Source organism: Antechinus flavipes, chromosome 6 (assembly GCF_016432865.1).
Source record: "Antechinus flavipes isolate AdamAnt ecotype Samford, QLD, Australia chromosome 6, AdamAnt_v2, whole genome shotgun sequence".
Taxonomy (NCBI): Eukaryota; Metazoa; Chordata; class Mammalia; order Dasyuromorphia; family Dasyuridae; genus Antechinus; species Antechinus flavipes.
This window is the reverse complement of record NC_067403.1, coordinates 122033555-122051305: the sequence shown is the minus strand read 5'-3', so window position 1 is coordinate 122051305 and position 17751 is coordinate 122033555. Positions and strand designations below refer to the sequence as shown.

Genomic DNA, 17751 nt, shown 5'->3' with positions numbered 1-17751 from the left:
TAGCTTGAGTAATAAAGCTACACGGTCATCTTAGGTACCAACTTAACGACTCTAGATTTCTCTGGTGGGAAAGATGAAGGGAGATCAACAGAGTATTGAGCTTAACAGGGATTTAATATGAAGAAAAAAGCAAAAGTTGGGAAGGTTATTAGTCCTGCTCATACTTGTTTTTATCTTCATGTGCATTGAATTCCATTGCTGTGATCCCTCAGCTTGCCATAGAAATAGTCCAAGAATTGAGGAAGAATGGGAATGTCCCAAGTATAAAAGTAAAGATACTTTGAAGGTAGTTTAAGTTATAGAACTTTAATGAACAGATAAGTAGATTGCCTAGTGTAAACATGAAAGATCATTATATGTTTAGAATTGCTTTACATTTGAGCCAATATAGCAAATACATAATGGAATTTCAGGATTCTGAACTCTAGAAAGAACCTGTAAACTAGAAGGCATAAAAAGCAACTTCAGAGGTCACTTAGTCTAGCCTTTCATTTTATGAATGAAGAAATGAAGGTTTAGGTAAAGTGGCTTATTCAAACTGTTTTCAGAATTGGTTTAATCTTTGTTAAATGCTAACCTGATTCTTGGTCTTTACAGAAGCACAATGCTTACTCTAAATTCTGAGCCATTGAAAACTATTTCTTGTAGGAAAAATCCATTTCCCTTGTTTGGGAAGTACAAAAAAGTCATGGTCAAACATTTCCCTAGACTCCACAAAACGATTTTTAGCTATAATGCTACAAAAGAAGTATTCAAATTTGATTGAATTTGGGACCAATTTTTAAATTGTCCCCCAAATCCCAAAGTTGGGAAGGTTATTAGTCCTGCTCATACTTGTTTTTATCTTCATGTGCATTGAATTCGATTTTAAAGAAGCTTCTTCAGGCATTCCTTAGAATACAGATGTGCTTTGTTTCATTCAAGTCTCTATCACCTTCATTTACAAATGCTGACTGAATAAGGAAGAATATGGAAAACAATTCATAAATTTGATTTAAGAATAACTAGTTTTACTCATTGTTTATATCAGTGATCAAGATTATAGAATGTGTGATGTTATACAGCAAGTGCTTACTGTTTTCTTCTATAAGTGATTATTGTATATGATTGGTGAATCAGAAAAGACCCGTGCCATATGTGAAGTGTATAATAGATAATTTTCATTTATGTGAATTTATTAACACAGGACTGTCACACTGTTTTGGTACAATAATTCTGTCAACTTTCTTAGCTTTCAGATGTTTGTAGATTTTTAAAAAAATGTTTAGAAAAAAATGTACTGGAAATCATGATTCCTTGCTTTTTTTCATCTTAGCTGTCATAAAAATGTATTGCCTCCATTTGAAACATTAGAAAAATAATTTGATAAGATATGAAGAGTAAGTTTAAATGAGGTTTTTTCTTTTCAGTAGAAAGCAAGATGAATCAAATAGCCTTACAAGAATAACAATATCCCAATATTTTTTGAAAATAAGACAATAGGGGCAGCTAGGTGGTACAGTGGATAGAGCACCAGGCCTAAAGTCAAGAAAAACTGAGTTCAAATCTGCTCTCAGAAACTTAACACTTCCTGGCTGTGTGACCCTGGGCAAGTCACTTAACCCTATTTGCCTCAGCCAAAAAAAAATTAAGAAAATAAGACAATAGTCTTGAACAACATAGTAGATCATTTAAAGGATAGGATAGGCCTATCATGAACATCCTCAGTATCAATTATTGATTTTTTAACTTATTAATAATTAATAATGTACTACAATTATCTTATTTTCAAAGGCTTTTTAAGCATCTAGAATCACATCATTTTTTCACATATATAGAATTATGAAATTTTTCCTTTTAAATTTCCATGTATAATATCAGTTTTATGACTTTTAGTGTAAGTACCATAGAAGCAAAGTATATGCAATGTTGCCATTGTTGGGAAAGTGCTAAATATCTTAAAGATAATTTAACATTATTGTTAAAGACATTAGTATTAAAGAGTGGGTGCAGTGAGTACTTTGTAAGTAATGGGTAGGAGGAGTCTGTGACTTTTCTGTCACTTAAAGTTACCATAATAAGGTTCCCATGGGCTTACAATCATATTCCATTATCTCAATATCAGAGTACAGTTCTAAAAAATAAATTAGGGTATAAAGCTTTAAACAACCTATGTTATTATCTTTGTTGTAAATTCCTTGGGAGGAAGAAAAGGAAATTGTAAGGGAAATTAAATTAAAATTTATCTTTTGGTGTGTTGGACATTGTCTTTTTAGGTGAACCTAATTTTTCATACTAACTGTAAAGCCCCAGTAGTATAAGAATGACTTCTGTTACTTTAATTCTTTCTGGTATTCTAATTCTTAAATGGCTTTTCCAACACTTAGACTCTGGAATGGATAGAAGCCTTTAAATCAACTGACACAGTAGTGAATAAAAAACTTTACAAAATAAATAGAGAAGAAAACTGTAACAAAGCAATATAGAAGCTTCAAATTTTCATGGAAGCTTTTACCCAGTCTTACCTGAAATATTATCTTGACCCAATTTGGAAGTCCTGCTTTTGGCTCAAAAGATTTTTCAAAATGTGTGGTCTGGATATTCTATCCAGAGTTAAAGTTCATTTTTCCCTTGGTGAAAAGCTGTTTCATCTTTATTAGGTAGCTAAACCCAATCTAACTTAATGACACCATTTTAAGCCATAAACTGTCCTCCTTCTTAACCTAGATCTGATTGAATTTTTATGTTTTAGCATATGTTTGGTTTTACTCCTGTATTTCTTGGAGTTAGGACTAAGAGTGAAAATAACTTTTAATACCCCCTAAACTATAAAATACTTTGTTTTAGCATCACACTTGAGTTAGCCAACAAAACTTCCTTTGGAGAAAGACAAGGTAAATTAGAGGTTATGTTAAGAGAACTATTCTTTAGTCCTCTGTAGTGAACAAAGGTTATTTTATCAGATTAGCTGACAGCTTTTGTCAAAGGCCTTTCTTCCTTTGATTATCCTTCAAGGCCCAGTGCTAGTCTTCTCGAATTTCTCCCACTCCTACAACTATATTGGCCTTACCTTTCTCTTTGCCCTCTCCTTTCACACATTAATTTAGCATTTAATTGTGTTCCTTTCACCTGTATTCCTTGATCAAGCTCTTAGCTCTTTTTGGAATTAATATTCTTTAAACTCTCATATATGCAAGAAACTATTAGGCGCTAATCCAGCACTTTGGCATATATTTGTTCAATAGATAATTGATACCTAGATTTTGATTAATTTGTCCTTCCTTTGTAAACCCTTTATAAACAGGAATTCTCATTCCTGTTCCCAACTCTTAGATGGAAAATTCTGCAATTTGAAAAGACCTTCCCAATCTCTGATTTATTTTCCATCTGTAGATTTGCTGGGTTTAGTTTTGATTCTGGATCATGTAAAAGATTTTACAGAAAGTCTCTATCTCTTGAGATATCTCTAGCTGTTTTTGAAATATATAGTACATGTGAAACATTTTTAAGTTATGCATTTCATTCCCTTCATAATCTTCCACTCTTAAAACCCTAGATAGGGTATATTCTTGAGTATAGCTGCTATCAAAACTTTATATATTTAGTGTAGTAGTCTGTGTTTACAATAATTGTTTACAAAATATTTACAAATAATTCATGACATGCAGTTGTCCCTTCACTTGGAATATTTTTTTCATATGATTTGCAGTTTGAATTTAGAGCCCAGTTTAATACCCAGGATTTTAATAAAGTAAAAATTTAGAGAGTGAGCCGTAAGTAATATTTATTGAGGGTTCACATTAATTCATTATCACCAAATCTCAAATTAATTGTAGAAGCATAGAAATAATGTTACTTATATTTGCTAGTATACTTTAAATCTGTATGATGTAAAATTCATTTGTGGTCCAGTAGATTGAAACATGTTTATGGTATGATATCTTTGTCCATTTGGTGTTATCCCATATTAGTATTATCAGATTTCCTAAGAAATGTCTACTAAACCATGGATAACATTAGAAAATGGATCTGGGACCAATGAACTTAAGAGTTTTAATTGAATTTAGACATATTTTTTGATCTCATCATACAACACTAATACAAAAGCACCGCCCATGCCTCTCAATACATTGGACCAGGCACCTTTGAAGAAAGCTTTGGATCCTTCATCTTTTGCAATCTTCCTCCAGCAGTCAATTGTTCCAGTATACATAATATCAGCTGTGGAGACAAAAATTGGTAAGTTGTTTTATAATCTTGAATAAAGACCTATTTTCTAAAAGCCTTGTGATCTAGAGTTCTGGATTTTTTCCATGCAGCAGGCCCCTGTGTAATACCAGTTGCTCAAATTTTCCTTTGCTTGCTAAGCAAAGATTTTCTCTTACTAGTTTTTTCTGGCTTCTAGTGGTATTGGGAAATAGATTTTTCTGCAGATAATTCCAGGAAACGACAAGCCAGAAAGGGACCTTTTTTAAAAGACAGACTAATCTTAAACTGAATTTCAGAAAAGATTTGCCAACCTGCCTCAGACTAAAGAGATAGTTGGCATTTGTTAGCTAAATAATTGAAGCAAAATGAATCATAAACTGAATAATCAACTTAGTACTCAATCCAACTTTGTACAAGTTCTAAAAGTAGTAGCCCAAAGGCCACTATATTGCTAGAGATGCTTTGTTGCATTTCCCCGCTGTTCCACAATCATTAGCCACTCTCATATCTTTTCCTCTTTTCTCTTTTAAGGATGTTATTTTTTATTTCTTCCTAAGAAGAAAATGGAGGAAAAGTTAATGGAGGGGACTAATTTTTAATCCATAATCTCACCCTTTTCCCTCCTTTTTCCCCTTTTAGATTATAAAGACAACTATGAATCACAGAGGATCACTGTCTGATACAGGGAACTAGAAAAGTCAGCTATACCAGATCATTGTCCATCCCCTTGTATTGCATTAACAAGGAAGATGAAGAAAAACATACCCCCTTTCCGGCCAGACTGCATCATCATCCTACGACGCACAGTATCAAAGGGATAGGACACCAATCCTGCCACTGCTGTCACACTCTGGGCAATCATCCAGCTTACTATAATATGCACATTCTTGGGATCAGGCAGCATTCCTGTAAATAATGCCAAACATAAATTTGTTTACTCATTGGTTACTCATTCTGCATCGGTAGGAAAGGGGGAAAAGATACCTTCTCCATACTTTTTGCTTCAAGCCGCCTTCTGATTTAGCTCGTTAAATTTTTAACATTAAGTATCAAGCAATTTTCTAATGGAAGCTCACAGTTCTGGTCAGGTGCCTGATTTACATATGGCTTGTAGAACTGATTGAAATGATATTTATTCCTGGGAAATGATTAGTTACTCTCATAGTATCTGAAAAAACTTAACTTTTCTCTTGGAATAATGATGCCATCAGTCAGAGGAGAGAATTTTGCTCCTCTAAATGTATCTTGTCTCCCCAACCAGGAGCACCAAAGTAAGTGAGTGGGGGAAAACTTCTTCAGACATTGGAGCCCTTGGATAATTCTCTATCCCCATTAACCTCTCACCCTTGGCTGTATCATAGACCCCGAAGTAGGCCGCCCTGTAGATGATGATGCCCTGGACGGACACACTGAAGCCTTGGTAGAGGCCCTTCAGGCCATCAGACTTGAAGATCTTGGTAAGACAGTCGCCAAGGCCACTGAACTCCCGTTGAGTGGATCCCTTGCCCACATCAGCAGCCAGCCTGGTCCGAGCAAAGTCCAGTGGGTAGACAAAGCAGAGGGAAGTGGCCCCAGCTGCTCCACCAGAAGCAAGGTTGCCAGCAAAGTAACGCCAGAACTGCTTGTGCCGATCCACACCCCCCAAGAAGATTTGCTTGTATTTGTCCTTGAAGGCAAAATTAAGGGCTTGGGTGGGGAAATAACGAATGACATTGGCCAGGTTACCCCTCCAGAAAGAGAGGAAACCTTGCTCCTTTGGGATTCTCACCACGCAGTCAATTATGCCTTTATACTGCTGCTCTGCTTTAATTTGTTTGCTGGCATGTTGGACCTAGACACGGAAAAAGATGGAAAAGAACAAGGGAAGGGAAAAGAGAGGATTGGAGAAAGAAAATTGTTTTGTCATTTCCAGGTTTTCCAGTTCAGGCCTTATAGACCAGAGGCAATGTTTCCCTCCATTCTCTTCCCCCCACTAAGAACTTAACCTTCTGACTCTGCATTTACTGGATTCCAACACCCCAGTTGAAGCAGTAGAGGGGATGCCTATAGGTCACACTGGATATGGATGGGAATTGGCCAAGATCAAATCACAGAATATTTGAGTTGGAAAATCTTGAGATCTAGCCAGTAGTCACATTTTTACAGATGTGAAAACAGCTCAAGTAATTTGTCCAAGATCAGTGAATGGATAACTCTTAATTTCTGATTCTCAATACCACTCACCAGCATGACCCTTTGCTTTTAAGGCAAGTTAAAAAGGGGTGGAGAAGTGGTAGGAACAAAGGATGAGACTAACTTTTAACTTGGCAAGGGGAAGAAGGGGAGGTTAGGTAAAGGGGAGATTAGATGAGGGCAAGTAAGCTGTTCACCACGTTTTCCCAGTTCTGTGCACAGCCTCACTTGGGAGGAAGAGAGTCCTCAATGTAACTCGATCCTCAGGAGGCTTTCCATATTTAGGCACTTGTGTGCAAGAGCCACCTGACACCAGCAATGTCATCTATACCTCCGCGGCTTTGCAGAGTCCGGTCAGAAGTTCCCTTATACTGGGCTCTCAAGGCTATTCGACCCTCTTACCAACCCCCTCCCCCCATCCCAGTTTCCTGTGGTTTGCGGATGGCTAGCCTCAGGCTTATTGCTCTTTAACAAGCACAAAGCATCAGTCCTCAAAGCTACTAGGGTAGCAATGTACCCTGGGGCAAGACCCTTTTCCCACTCCTAACACATGCATACACCTTTCAGGCTCCAATTCTCACCTGCAGAAGCAGTTTGACTCTTTCGATGGGAGCAACTGCAGTCTTGGAAACTGCAGCGGCGATGCCACCTGCCAGAAAGTCTTTTAGGAAGCTTAACGCTTGGTCACTCATGATGGAAGTCAGTTGTACTCAGTGTCTCAGGAACTACTCCTTCGTCTTGCCCCCCAAGTTAGGAGCCCTGACCCCCTTCTCTCTCCCACCACCACAATCCAAAAGGGGCAGAGCACTTCTTCCCCAGACCTCCTTATATGATACTTCGTCTCGCGAGAGAAGGAGGAGGGCCCTCGGGCTATTTGGCTCCATGCGTATTGGCTGGACAGGTGTCTGGATACCCTCTTGGTCCCATTCCTCAGTAGAGGGCACGGGGGGCGAGGCGCTTCCGGGAGGCCTGAGCGGGTTAGGGGACTGCTGCTCCCGCTAGGGACATTTAAAGGGCAAATTAATGTTATCTAGTCTGGGCTGTAGAGGGAACATTATGTCACAACAGCATGTGGCCCGCTGTATTTATAGCATACTGGAGCCGAACTCCAGTACGGACTGACTTGGGAGGGCAGACGTGGAAAAGGATTCCTCAAGGCTTTAACCTTGGCCTTATACTGGTTCCCAAGAGCACGCAAGGGCTGAAGGGAAAGAGTTTGAAATTTTTCACCTCAGCACTCATTTTTCCCCGTTTCTGCCTCCTCCCATCCCCCAAATAACCCTAGCCTTCAGGGAGCGTGAGAGCGCAGGGCTTTGACTCTGACCAACATCCGCTAATAGCAGCCGCTCCCCTCGCAATTCTTAGTACCAAGGAGAAATCCGTAGCTTTCGGAGTTGGAAGGGAACTGATGGGCTATATTATGTGCCTATAGAAAAACGGAGAAAACCTCGTTTTTCATTTAGGTGTGGGTTCTGTCCTCTCCCACTTTACGTATAATCTACTTCAAGTCAGAGATTTTCTTCCTAATTCTTTTGAAACTCTTGGCAATACTTAGTATGGAACTTTGTTCACCAAAGACATTTTAATAAACATGGACTGCTGGTGGTCATCTGGACGTATTCTGATTAAGGATATCATTGGTTAGTTTTCCAAACCTAAAGTATTCTCATAATAATAGAATTATTAAGAGAAGTTTAATGTAAGATTTTTATTGAAGTTTTTTATCTTCAAAACATGCAAGGTTTCCAATCCCTCTGTTTTTGTCTGCCTGCATTTTTTATTTCCTTCACGGGTTAATTGTTTATTATTTCAAAGTCCGAGTCTTCTTGTGAAGTAAAATAATTGTATGGATATGTATACATATATTGTATTTAACATGTATTGGTCTACCTGTCATCTGGGGGAGGGGAGAGGGGAGGAAGGAGGGGGAAAATTGGAAAAGGTTTTGCAATTGGTACTGCTGAAAAACTATCCATGCATATATCTTGTAAATAAAAAGCTATTAAAAAACATATGCAAAGATAATTTTTCAATATTGACCCTTGCAAAACCTTGTGTTCCAATTTTCCCCTCATCCTCCCACCTTCTAGTGGCAAGTAATCCAATATATGTTAAACATGATAAAAATATATGTTAAATCCAACATATGCATATATATTTATACAATTATCTTGCCGAAAAAGAAAAATCAGATCAAAAAGGAAAAAAAACCCAAGAAAATAAAATTCAAGCAAATCACAAAAGAGTGAAAATGCTATGTTGTGATCCACATTCAGTTCCCATAGTCTTCTCTCTGGATGTAGATGATTCTCAAGATAATTAGAACTGGCCTGAATCATCTCATTGTTGAAAACCACACCCATCAGAATTGATTTTTTTTCTCCTGAGGCAGTTGGGATTAAGTGACTTGCCCAGGATCACCCAGCTAGGAAGTGTTAAGTGTCTGAGACAGATTTGAACTCAGGTCCTGACTTTAGGACTACTGCACCATCTAGCTGCCCAAATTGATCATCTTATCTTGTCGCCATGTACATAAATGTCAAATTTTTGTTAAGTACTTTGATTGCTTAAGTATTAGGAGCTCAGAACATAGAGGTATCAAGTTAGAATTTTGACTTTTTGTTAGCATAACCAACTTCACAGGAAATGAAATTAGCACTAGATATTAGACAATTTGATAGAATGATAATTCTAAGGCTGACAGATCTCAGAGGCCACTAGTCTGAATCTCTCATTTTACAGCTGAGGAAACTGCAACCCTATTTTATTGTGTCCTCTGGTTTTAGTCACATCTCTTTCCACTGTCAGATTCTCTTCGGATCACTTAAAAGTATATCTTTACATTGTTCCAAAAATACATTATGATATAGAGGACAAAGCTCTGAAATTGGAAGCTGGAGATCTGCCCTCAAGTAGAATATATTGGCTGCAGTGACTGGGAGAAGTGGAAATCCAATGGCCAATGTTCTGTGATTACATTGTCCACTGCTTCTTTGAGAAAGAGCTCAGAGTCCAGCACAGGCAGTGCAGGAAGGTCTTTTCCTTTTGGTAGGATATGCCAGTGGGTGCTTTCTCTGACCTCCTTGAGGGGATTATGAGAGGCCTTTAAAAGTGGCAGTAGCTAGGAGTTATTCAACTAGTTAGGAGCTAACTAGTAGGAGCACTCTTGAATTTGGAGCTAGGATATTTGACTCTGGCAGATACCAGATATGTGATTTTTAGGTCAATCACAACCTCTTGAGCCTTAACTTCCTTTTTGTAGTTGGGATAAAAATGCATTTGCTACTTCTGTAACAAGATTATATAAAGAAGCTATATAAATTTTAGAGCAGGGGGAAAAATGTGAATTCATCCATATATATGTATATGTTTATATGTGTGCATGTATATACATGTATGCATACATATATAGTTGTTTGTATGTATATAAAATGTGCTTTTCCACCCAATATTTCATAGAAACATTCCCACATGTTTATAAATTAATATAATGGTCATTTCTGGGGAGCCCTACTATATGGGAGCAAGGGATCGTCCTTGACTACATTTGTGGAAATTTAGATATAAGCTCTGCTTAAACTATATTTGAAGATTTTCCTGAAGTAAAGTCTGGGTGAGAAGAACAAACCAAAGGAAACAGATGACTCTCTTGATCTATTCTCTCAAATTAATGTATCCATTGCCTAGCTCCCTTTCATTTTGGGCTAACATAGACTAAGAAGGTTGTTTCTCTTTGGCTTGGTGTCTACGTATGGAGGTTATTCCAAGAAAATCTCCAAATGAAGATTAAATATAATTCATATCTAGGTTTCCACAAATGTAGAAAGCATGTGAAATGTGTGAGTCATAGTTCATAGTTTGAAAGAATTCAAAGAGATTCTCTTAGTCACAAAAGTTTATTTATGCCATACTCATCTTTAAAGGAAATATAGCAAATTGAAATAGTTTTGGAAGGCTTAGGTCGTAAATTATAAAAGAGAAGGAAAAAGCCAGGATGGCTTTTCATCCAGATAAGAAGACAGGATGACTTTTAGCAAGGTATTGTCAATCAGACAGGATGATTTTTGTTTGCTTTATTTTTTTCCCAAAGGACAAATAAAGAGTAAATAAAGGAGTTTTATTGTTCCACATTCATCAGCTACATATACAGTTAGGAGTAGACCTTCGGCTCTCACCCACCTTCCTCTTTTCTGCTTTTTGGGGAGAGAAAATTCTTGGGACAAGGTCTGGAGGGTTCCCAGTTCCCACACAAAAAGCCAAATGTTAGGTAGAGGGTAGTCTTTATTCCATGTCATCAAAACAAACAAACAAACAAAAAACAGGGACCCATAACGATATAGAGAAAACAATAAGGTACATGGAAGAAGGAAGGAAACAAATATTTATCAAGTACTTACTTTGTGTTAAGCATTGTGCCAAGCACTTTACAAATATTTTCTCTTTAATCCTCACAACAATCCTAGAAAATAGGTGCTATTATCATTTGATAGATGAGGGAACTGAGGCATGCAGGTTAAGGGATTTACTCAAGGTCACAATATACTAAATGTCTGAAGCTAGATTTGAATTCAAATATTGAATTCACTTGATACCAGGTCCAGTGGTTTTATTTACAGCTATCTCTAAAATACAATAGTTCTTCTCAGAAGAAATATAGCTTGGTATTGCCACCTGAGCAATCCTTTGACATTATACTATTTACACTTGCCCACAGGATTCTATGCACTCTCCTCAATTCCCAAGACTTGTAATACCTCTGGAAATTTAGATTCTTCCTTCTACCTTACCATATTATTTGACTTTGGATCTATCCTGTCCAAATAACTTATTGTATTCATTGGGATAGGGCCCAGTAATTCTAGACTCTCCCTATTCTAGTTGCATTTATTATAGTTGCTACTTTATTTTTGTTTGCAGTCATGTTCAACTCTGTAAACACATTTATGGTTTTCTTGGCAAGTATACTGGAATGGTTTGCTATTGCCTTCTCCAGCTCATTTGACAGATGAGGAACTGAGGTAAACAGGTTTAAGTGACTTGTTCAGGGTCACACAGTGCTTATTAAGCATTTACTATATGCCAGGCACTGAACTACAAATAGCTAAGGATACCAAAAGAAAAAACAACATTGTTCTTGCTTTTAAGGAGTTTATATTCTAACAGGAAAAGACAAAGGAACAGAGCAAATTTGGTCAAGAAAATCATAAGGATGGTGAGTGGAATCTTGGAGAAATTGATCGATGTATCCTTATCTCTCTTTTATAATTTACAACCTAAGCCCCAAATTTTCAGTATATAAAGCACTCCAAAACTATTTCTAATTGGCTAGATTTCCTTTAGAGACTAGTACATCACCTATGACAATTGATTTGATTATTATTCCATTAGGAAGAGATGGGAAGGGGAAAAAAGGCATGAATTAAAGGTATCTGAGAAAGACATTGTGCAAGTCTAGGTTGGGCTACCAAGATGGAAAGACTTCAAGTATAGTCCATCGATATATTTGTCATAAAGAAAAAGTCTGTTTATGACCTGAGAGACTTAGTGCTGGTGGATTGATTCAATCTGTTATCTACACTAATTCCTGAAACCTTTCCAAGTGATTTGTTGGACTCGACTAGATAGCACCATAGTGCACAGAGCACTAGGCTTGCAATCAAGAAGACAGCTTCATGACTTTAAATTTGGCCTCAGATAGTTCCTAGCTATATAACCCTGAACAAGTCACTTAACCTTGTTTGCCTCAGTTCCTCATCTGTAAAATGTGCTGGAGGAAGAAATCTCATCAGTATCTCCAGATGAGGGTATGAAGAGTTAGGCATGACTGAAATGACAACAAAATGTTACTGGAGGGAGCTCCCACATAGATAAAAAACTAAGGCTTTTTGAAGTATTGACTATATAAAAGACACAGTATTTAGAGAGGAAGGAATTTTAGAGGTCAAGATTGCCTCATTTTACAAATTAGAAAAATGAAACCCAAAGACGTTTTACCTCTTATTTCTATGACTTACCCACGATAGTAAATAGAAAAGCTAAGATTTGAACTTAGTTCCCTTCACTCCAAATCCAATTGTCTTTCTTTTTAAAAATGCTGAAATAAACATTCTTTAGTATTCTTACCTGTTCATTCTTCTAGATAAATTTTGCTATCAATTTTTCAGGTTTGATAGTATATCCCATAATGCTTTATACTGGTATTACACTAAAGCTATATGTTAGTTTAGGGAACATTGCTATCTTTACTATATTTAGTCCCTGTAGACAGAGAGCCACTATTTTTAGTTGACTATATACTACGCTTCACAAAAAGCAATAGAGATGACCTCACTTTATTTTCCCTAATATTAATTTGAGTTGCCACATTAGATGCTGGAATTTTTCCTAAAACGTTTTCCTATGGAAATATATTTACATTCAGCATTTCCCTTGCATTGACTTTCTCAGGAAAAGGGAAATCTCAAATGGCCTCTAAGGACATGACCTGCCTTGTGATCACAGGATCTTCATATCACTTACTAGAGGACAGAGAGAATAGAACTTTTCAGAACGCGTCCACTGTACAAATTCAGAACTGCCTGGCTTTCGACCAGCATGCAAATTGACAAAGAGTCTAGTAGATAATCCATTTGTTTAGCAAATATAGTAATGGTATTCTAGAGTTTTGAGAGTGGAGAAGGGAAAATACAGATATAAAGAAAATGAACAGGCAGGGTGTTTGACAAAAAAAAAAAAATAGATTCTAAGAAATTACCCTGTTTGGCTATATTAGAAGTCCTAACATTTTAGAGACCTTCTATCCCAGCACTCACATTTTCTTCTTTTTTTTTCCCCCCAAAGTATTTTATTTTTCCAAATAATGCAAAGGTAGTTTATAACATTCATCTTTGTAAGATTTTATGTTTCAAATTTTTATTTTCCCTACCTCTTCTATCTTCCTTATATCCTCTCTTCCCATGACAGCAAGCAATTTGATATAGGTTAAATATGTGCAATTCTTTTAAATATATTTCCATGTTATGTTATGGGAAAAAAATCAGACCAAAGGGAGGGGGGAAGCCATGCGAAAGAAAAAAACAAGAAAAAGGGGAAATACTATGTTTTGATCCACATTCAGTCTCAATAGTTCTTTCTTTCTATGTGGATGGCATTTGCCATACCAAGCCTATTGGAATTGTCTTGAGTCACTGCATTACTGAGAAGAGCCAAGTCTACTTTGATTGATCATAATAATCTTGCTGTTACTATGCACAATGTTCTCTTAATTTTGCTCACTTCACTCAGCATCAGTTCATGTATGTCTTTGCAGGCTTTTCTGAAATCAGCTTGATCGTCATTTAAAAAAAAAATTTCTCAAATTGTATTTTATTTTCCAGTTCCTTGTCAGAACAAAAAAAAAAAAAAAAAAAAGCTGCTACAAACATTTTGTACTTGTGTTCTTTGTTGATCTCTTTTGTTATCCAGTATCAATACTGCTGGATCAAAAAGTAGGCACAGGTTTATAGCCCTTTTGGCATAGGTCCAAATTGTTCTCCAGAATGTTCCTTACCTTCCTGGTAATTCCATCAGCAATGCATTAGTGTCCCAATTTTTCCACATCCCCTCCAACATTTATCATTATCTTTTCCTGTCATCTGAGAGGTATAAAATGTGGTACCTCAAAATTATCTTAATTTGCACTTCTCTAATCAATAGTGACTTAAGAGCATTTTTTCATATGCCTAGAAATGGCTTTAATTTCTTCATTTGAAAATTGTCTGTTCTTATCCTTTGACTATTTCTCAATTGTACAAAGAATACAAGAAAAACTTGTATTCTTTGAATCAGTTCTCTATGACCTTTATCAAAAACACTGGCCATAAATTTTTTTTCTCAATTCTCTCCAGCACTCATATTTTACAGAAAAGGGAAAGTGATACCTGGATGACTAAGTGATTTTCTCAGGTTACACAGTAAGGGGCTGCAGGATTTGAACCCAGGTCATTTTATTTCATCAATAGGTTAAATATGGTTGGTTTGAAAAATAGAATTTTTTAAAGTTGATTTGAAAAATAGAGAAAAAAGTTTAAAAAACATTCAAGTATTACATGATAGTAAAGCACTTATTAATGTAGTAAGGCATGGAATTATGAAACTTTTCATTTTCAAATGTCAAATTTTAAGCATGCAGGGACATCTCTGTCCCTAAATATATAACTTATTATTTCTACTTTGTGCATGTTCTTCCCTGTGCTTAAGATGTTCTTAATTCCCCTCTACCCCTACTGATTTTAAATCCTTTCCCATACCACTCTCCCTTCCTCTCTAGGATTTTACATAGACCACTGTTTTGTATTTGTTTAATGCACTAGTTATGGTTTGTCTTCTCCTATTCAAATAGAGTACTATGAGGGAAAGGATCTTCTCTTAATTAAACTTAACATCTCTCTCAAAGCTAGCATTCAGAAAGTGTTTAATAAATTTTGCTGAACTGAATTAGTCTTGAAAGATAAAATGCTTCTATCTGCATAGTTTTTATTTGTTCCCATTCTATTACAGGTGAATAGTGAGGTGAACTCACAACCAGAGTTAGGTTGTGAAACTAACAAAATTTATTTCCAGTTTCCTCTTTCTTTACATATTGTAGCTATAGAATGAATCAAATAATATGCATTTTAATATGGATAAATGAGATTGTCTTAGCCTAAGTTTCAAAAAATCAGTTTCACAAGCACAGGCTGAAGAAGACTTCATATCCTAGGTTATGTTAATGAGACTGCAGTTTATTTGTTGTTGTTTCTGGATTAAAAGATCTCAGGGTTTCAATAGACTTTAAGCCCAAAATGTTGATTGCGTGGCAGCCCCCCAAAAAGCTAATGCAATCTTAGGCTACATTAAGAAATGTCTATATCTACATTTTATTTTATTAAGAGCTTATTGCTTGATCCCATGTTCATAGATTCAGAGCTGGAAGGGATTATGGAGCCCACTTAGTGTAATCCCTACAATTTATCTTGTGCATTCTGAGGTTCTAAAGATGGAGAAATGATTTGCCCAAGATAACCTAGACAGTAAGATTGTAAGTACTAAAACCAGAATTTCAATTCAGGTCTTCTTTTTGTTTTATTATTCAATCATTTCTGTCCCATTCAGCTTTTCATGACCATATTTGGGGTTTTCTTGGCTGGAGATACTGGTATACTTTGGCATTTCCAGCTCATTTTACAGATGAGAAAACTGAGGCAACAGGATTAAGTGATTTGCCCAAGGTCACGCAGCTAGTAAGTATCTGAGGTCAGATTTGAACTCAGGAAGATAATTTTTCTTAACTCTAGGCCTGGCATTCTATCTAGGCATCACCTAGCTGCCTCAATATCAGAGTTGGACACATACCAAAAGGAGCCCGTCACTGGAACACAACTTCTGCTTCAAATGAGATATAACTGCTCATAGGCTCAGGGAATATTATGGTTCCATTAACCTTTTGTGGAATGTTGCTGCCTCCTTTGTTTATATTTATTAAGGTGCCATATGAGTTTTCTAAAGTAGCATATGAGATCAGCAAGGGACTAAAAATAAGACAATATATGACTTCTTGAAAAGAAGAAAACATTGGTTATTGTATATACTCATTTGGGTACATATTGTTTTCCCCAATAGAATGTAAGCACTCTCCTTGAGAGGAGGGACAGTTTCATTTTTATTTGTTTACCCAGTACCTAACACGGTGCCTGACACAAAAGTGCTGAATAAATACTTGTTTGACAAGTTCTCTGAAGGAAGGATGCTTTGGAAATCCTTTATGGATTTCCTATGGAAAAATAAGTTTTGAAATTAATAAAGGAGTAATCAAGCAATCATAATGTATTCAGAAACTTGAAGTACTTTAACATAATTTCAAAGGCAAAAATTAAAACTTAAAAAGAAGTCTGTTACATATTTTTGGTAGTACCTTTCCATAGTGCAGGGGGCAAAGAGAGAACATATGTGTGTGTATGCACTTATGGGGAGAAGTTATGGGAATGATTTGGTCCCAAGTTTTATCCAATGCCCTAGTAAGGCAATTTATAATGTGATTTTTACTGTATATCAGTATCACTGTTGTTTTAATTGGTTTAGTTAGTAAAATATTGCATGCTTTAGTTTTAGTTGATACTAATTCAATTTCATGGTCCAGTATTCAAATACTCCTTTTTCTTCTTCTTCTTGAGTTCAATTGTGTCCAACTCTCTATGATCCCATGGACCATAATGGCACACCAGATCTTTCTATCCTCCACTATTTCTCAAAATCTGGAAAAGTTCATGTTTGTAGTTTTTATGATAAGCTCTCTATTTCATCCTCCACCATGTCCTTTTCTTTTTGCCTTCAGTCTTTCCCATCATGAGGAGCTTTTTCAATGAGGCCCATCTTCTCTTTATGTAGCCTAAGTATTTTAGCTTCAGTTTCAGTATTTGACCTTCCAGTGAATAGACTTAAGTATTGGTAGATTTGATCTTTTTATTGTCTAAGGGACTCTCAGAAGGCTTGTGTAGTTCAGATACTGTTATCTTCCTCCAAATTTACTACAAGTTAACTTGATGTTCTAGGGGCTTTCTTTTTAGGGTTTTTTTTTTTTTTACATTGTCAAGATACTACTTGAACAGTTGAACTGTCCATCAATATCTTACTATGTAACTGGCCTATCTTATGTTTACTTGACCAGATGATGTTTATCAAGATTTTCTCTATTATTGTATCTTTCAAGGAATCTTTGATAATTTGGTCGTAAGTATAAGTAGATATCATCTTCGAGGACATCCTTTAAAGATGGTATTTTGCTCTCCTACATCTCTCACTCCTTTTCTCTCCCTATACACAACACACACACACACACACACACACACACACACACACGTACATGTATACTATGCATATATGTATATATACTTTATATACACAGGCTATATACATATATCATGTATATGTGTATATGTATATAATGACATTTTATATTCTGTGTATCTTTGGTTTAAACATGTGATAGAAAACATGATTTTTGTGGCATATCATATTTTTTTATGGTTTTAATTTTTTCAATTAACCAAAATCTGCTTTCTTTCCTTTTCAACTGAAAACAAAATGTTTTCATTAGTAGCAAATATGTATAGTCATGGGAAGCAACTAGAATATCATTTATGAAAATCTGTTCTCTTTTAATACTTCTATCAAGGATATTCTCAATGCTTTAAAAACTAGTCCCATATAAGTAGAAAAATAGACATGTGGATTCATAGATATCGATGTATCGATATATGCCTCTAAAGGAGGCAATCAAAGGAATTGACAGAATTGTTTTTATTTTTGTGTTCTAGAGCAACAAGAAACATTTCACAGGAAATTTGTTACTTTGCAAAAAGATTATTGTAGAAA

At 36.0% G+C, this 17751-nt stretch overlaps 1 protein-coding gene across 1 annotated transcript; it reads right to left on the bottom strand.

The window, feature by feature from the left end:
- Window positions 1-3746: 3746 nt before the first annotated feature.
- On the bottom strand, window positions 3747-7163 carry SLC25A4 (solute carrier family 25 member 4). The gene is made up of 4 exons (XM_051965498.1): window positions 6942-7163; window positions 5533-6019; window positions 4954-5094; window positions 3747-4200 (listed from the first exon to the last, which is right to left on the bottom strand). Exons 1-4 carry the CDS (start codon window positions 7050-7052, stop codon window positions 4043-4045), a joined length of 897 nt encoding a protein of 298 aa, XP_051821458.1. The 5' UTR covers window positions 7053-7163; the 3' UTR covers window positions 3747-4042.
- Between the last annotated feature and the right edge of the window lie 10588 nt (window positions 7164-17751).